The sequence below is a fragment of the Entamoeba nuttalli genome (genome assembly GCF_000257125.1).
Source record: "Entamoeba nuttalli P19 unplaced genomic scaffold asmbl_2038, whole genome shotgun sequence".
NCBI classification, from domain to species: domain Eukaryota; phylum Evosea; order Mastigamoebida; family Endamoebidae; genus Entamoeba; species Entamoeba nuttalli.
The window spans coordinates 1-3,884 of NW_008575028.1; the positions used below are offsets into that span (position 1 = coordinate 1).

At 27.0% G+C, this 3,884-nt stretch overlaps 3 protein-coding genes across 3 annotated transcripts; 1 reads left to right on the top strand and 2 right to left on the bottom strand.

Moving 5' to 3' along the window:
* Positions 1-28: 28 nt before the first annotated feature.
* ENU1_006320 (hypothetical protein) lies at positions 29-1,456 on the bottom strand (the record flags this gene model as incomplete). The annotated part of the gene is made up of 1 exon (XM_008856551.1): positions 29-1,456. The coding sequence occupies one exon, from the start codon at positions 1,454-1,456 to the stop codon at positions 29-31; it is 1,428 nt and encodes a 475-aa protein (XP_008854773.1).
* An 86-nt stretch (positions 1,457-1,542) lies between these two features.
* On the bottom strand, positions 1,543-3,039 carry ENU1_006330 (calponin homology (ch) domain containing protein; the record flags this gene model as incomplete). Its single annotated transcript, XM_008856552.1, has 1 exon — positions 1,543-3,039. One exon carries the CDS (start codon positions 3,037-3,039, stop codon positions 1,543-1,545), a length of 1,497 nt encoding a protein of 498 aa, XP_008854774.1.
* A 212-nt stretch (positions 3,040-3,251) lies between these two features.
* Positions 3,252-3,871, top strand: ENU1_006340 (serine/threonine- protein kinase DCAMKL3, putative; the record flags this gene model as incomplete). Its single annotated transcript, XM_008856553.1, has 1 exon — positions 3,252-3,871. A coding segment is annotated over one exon (620 nt), but the record flags the coding sequence as incomplete, so codon positions are not given.
* Positions 3,872-3,884: the final 13 nt, after the last annotated feature.

Sequence of the window (3,884 nt, forward strand, 5' to 3'; positions counted from 1 at the left end):
AATAAGAAAACAGTTAAAGAAAGAGATGTTATTCAATGTTATGATTAAAATAATAGTAGTTGTCTGTTAGTGATGGATGAATGAAATTTATTTGAACCGAGTTGTATTTGCAATTTGGTAATTGTCTGAGGTAAGTATAATATTTAAGAAATTCATTGTTATGATTTAGATTTAATTTGTTGAGAAGTTTCTTGAAAGGTCCTTTAACTGGTAAGTCTCTTTGGTCATAATCCAATGTGAGTAAATGTTTCATTCTAACGATTGTTTTCAGATAAATTCCTCTACAGTTTTTGATGATGAGGTTTTTTAGATACACACTTTCTAATAAAGATTTTACATTTTTTGTTTCTTCAATATATTCAAGACGAAGAGAATTAAGTTGTTTCATTTCATTTAATAGAAGAAGGTCTAATGATTTCATTCTTTTAATCCAAAGAGAAGTTAACGTTTGAAGAGGATAGAAATTGATTTTATTGAAACAAATAGTACAATCAATAAATTTAATAGTTTTAGTTTCAATAGAATTTAAAAGAGAATTAATACTAAGTTCATTACACCTACTTATTTCTAAACGATCCATAAAGATATGTTTATTTTTGACATTCACATTCAATGAATTTAATAAAGAAAAAGTAGATTTGTTTTTAAGACAGAAGGTCATTTCAGAATAATCAAACCATGGAGTGTAATTGAATGGAATAACAACATGTTTTAACATAAAGATAATTTTAATTTGTTTAGAATAATTAACTAATTGATTGAGATCAAACATAGAATAACTTCTTTTAAATAAGTCGTCTTTTATTATTAATCTTTTCAAAGATTTTAATTTCTTTAAAGAATTGAAAGAATAAGTTCTTTCAAGTAATTGAGATGGATCTAAATGAAGAGTGAGAGTTTTTAATTCATGACAATGTTGAATGTTTATATCATCTTTACATTCAAGTTCTTTGAGAGAAGTCATTAACACTAAAGCATTTCCACCTTTTGATTTAGTTTTAAAAACTTTTAAATGAGGAATAAATGGAATATTTGAACAATCCATTTCATACATAAATGATATTATCTTCAAATATGTGAGATTAACAAAAGCTTTTAACTGACCTAACCAAATAGGTCCAAGAGAGTCTATAAAATATACTTCTAAATGAATGATATTTTCTGGACAAACAATACATTGAAGTTCATTAATCCCATAAAGAGAAAGTGCATAAAAATGGAAATTAGAGATATGACAATTTGGAAGAGAAATAAGTGGTTCTCTATTTTTAACTAAAGTCAAACAATCAAGATATTTAAATTCTAATGTTTGTTTATTCCATTGGTTTCCAGTGAGACTATAATATCTATTCATTAAAGAAATTATCTTAAACCATTTAGAATTAATTAATTTTCCTTTTTTTATTTCTTCAATTGGAAGATATGAAAGAATTGTGGTGATATATTTTCTTTTCATTGTTTTAACTAAGAGTTATGATTATGAATTTATCATCTTATCATTTTGTTTTGTAAAAATCTAATCAAAATCTTTTTATGATTCAATTAGTAATATGGATAACTTGTTGTTGTATTAACTCCATATAATGGATGTCCAGGTGGATAAATATTTCCTCCCATTGGGTCAGCTGCTCCAAATCCCATATATCCATTGTTTCCTATTCCCATAGGTGCTTGTGGTGGAACAGGTCCTCCAAATTCTACATAACAAACATTTCCTTGTCCAATTGGTGCTTGTGGTGGATTTTCGTGTATTGGTGGATATTGATTTTCTTGTGGATAGCCTTGAATTGGCGGTTGTTGTGGAAATCCTTGCATAGGTGGTTGTTGTGGATATTCTTGCATTGGTTGTTGTTGTGGAAATCCTTGCATTGGTGGACATTGACTTTCTTGTTTGATTCTTTCTTGTTCTTCCATCATTCTTCGTTTTTGTTCCTCCATCATTTTTTGGTTGTGTTCTAATTCTTGTTGCATTCTTAATTTCTCTTGTTCTTGTTGTTCTTTCATTTGTTGTTGTTCTTTCATCATTTGTTGTTTTTGTTCTTCCAATTCTTTTAGTTGTGCTTGTCTTAATTTTTCTTGTTCTAATCTCATATTTTCTTGCTCTTGTCTCATTCTTTCTAATTCCTTTTGATGTTCAATTTTCTGTTGTTCCATCTGCTCTTGGAGATTACAATTCATAGCTCTTTTCTCTTCTTCAAATGCTTGTTCTTGTTGTTTAAGAAGTTTCTCTTTTTCTTCTATTTCTTGTTGTTGTCTTTTCATAACTTCTTCTGTCTCTCGTTCTCTTGAAACATAACTCATGTTTTGCTTATCCATCATTTCTTTTGTTTTAAAGACTTGTGAAAATAATGAGATATATAACATCATTGCTCGTTCATCTGTTTGACATTTTACTATTTCATCTACACTAAATAATTCTTCAATTCCCATATTTTCATGTGCCATTTCAATACCTTTTTTAACTCTTTCTTCATTACTACAATTTTGATAACTTTGATAAATTTGATTTCCCATAAAACTATCAACAAGAGCAAGTATGATTCTTCCATCTCCAAATGATGTTGATGGATTATCAACATGAAGTCCATACCCTTGAACTTTTTCATTAACCCAATTCCAAATCATATTATCTATTTTATTTCCTGTTTTGAATGTATTACTTTCATCTGAAACACTTCTACAAATACAATACTTTCTATATAATGAAAACATCATTCCAAGAATAAATTTATATCCACTTTCACTATCTGCCATATTTTCTGCTGAACATCCTGCAACATCAATATTATTTTCTTTTAAAAAGCCTAAAATTTCTGAATAGTTATTAATATCATAGATTCTTCCATTCCCATTATTTAATTTCTTCCCAATACTTTTTCCAACTAATATCTCTGCAAATTCCTTAAAACAAGTAGGTGTTAATCCTGTTTTAATATTATTTACTACTCCTATTCCCTTTTGACTTACTAATGAATTAATCCAATTTCTAAATACCTGTTCTTGAACTCTTTCCCATTGTTGTTCATTTTGGTTAGACATGATAAGTATTAACTGTGATTTATGAGTTTGTACTTTTCATTTAATTTTAAGATAAAGATTATTTTGTTAAAATAAATACAATAACATTTTTATTAGGAAAAAAACTATCTCTGTCAATGAGGAAATAGATTTTCCAAGGAGATAAAAAGAATATTTTTTCATTTTCTAAAATATAAAAACAAAAAATAAGAAAAAGAATTGGAAAACACAAAATGAGTGATTCTGCATGGGGAGTATTAGAATGTACTACTCCAAAATATCCATCCATTCCACTTTATGACACAACTAGTTTGTTTGGAAGAAATAATACGTCAATGAAAATACGAAATCTTACAATCTCATCAAGACATTTCATTATACAAGTTAAACAAGAAGGAAATGAAAAGAAATACATTTGTATTGATACATCAACAAATGGGACATATATAAACAATGAAATTATGGGAAAAAGAATGGCAACAAAAGAAATTAAATTATATGATGAAATCTCAATGCTTGACCCACAAAAAGATGAAGGAAGTATATCATATATATTTATTCCATTTGAAGAACAAAAAAAAGAGAAAATAGAAGGAGGACCACAAAATAAATATGATATTGGAAGATATTTAGGAAGTGGGAATTTTGCAAGGGTAAGAGAAGTAATAGAAAAAGACAATAAACAAAAATATGCAATAAAAATTATTGACCGTCAAAAAATGAAAGAAATAGGAGAAAATGAGAAAGTAGTATTAAATGAATATTCTATAATGAAAAAACTTCATCATATTAATATTATTCAATTACATGATGTATTTCTTACACAAGAATATTTTTATTTAGTATTTGAATTGTTTGTTATTATT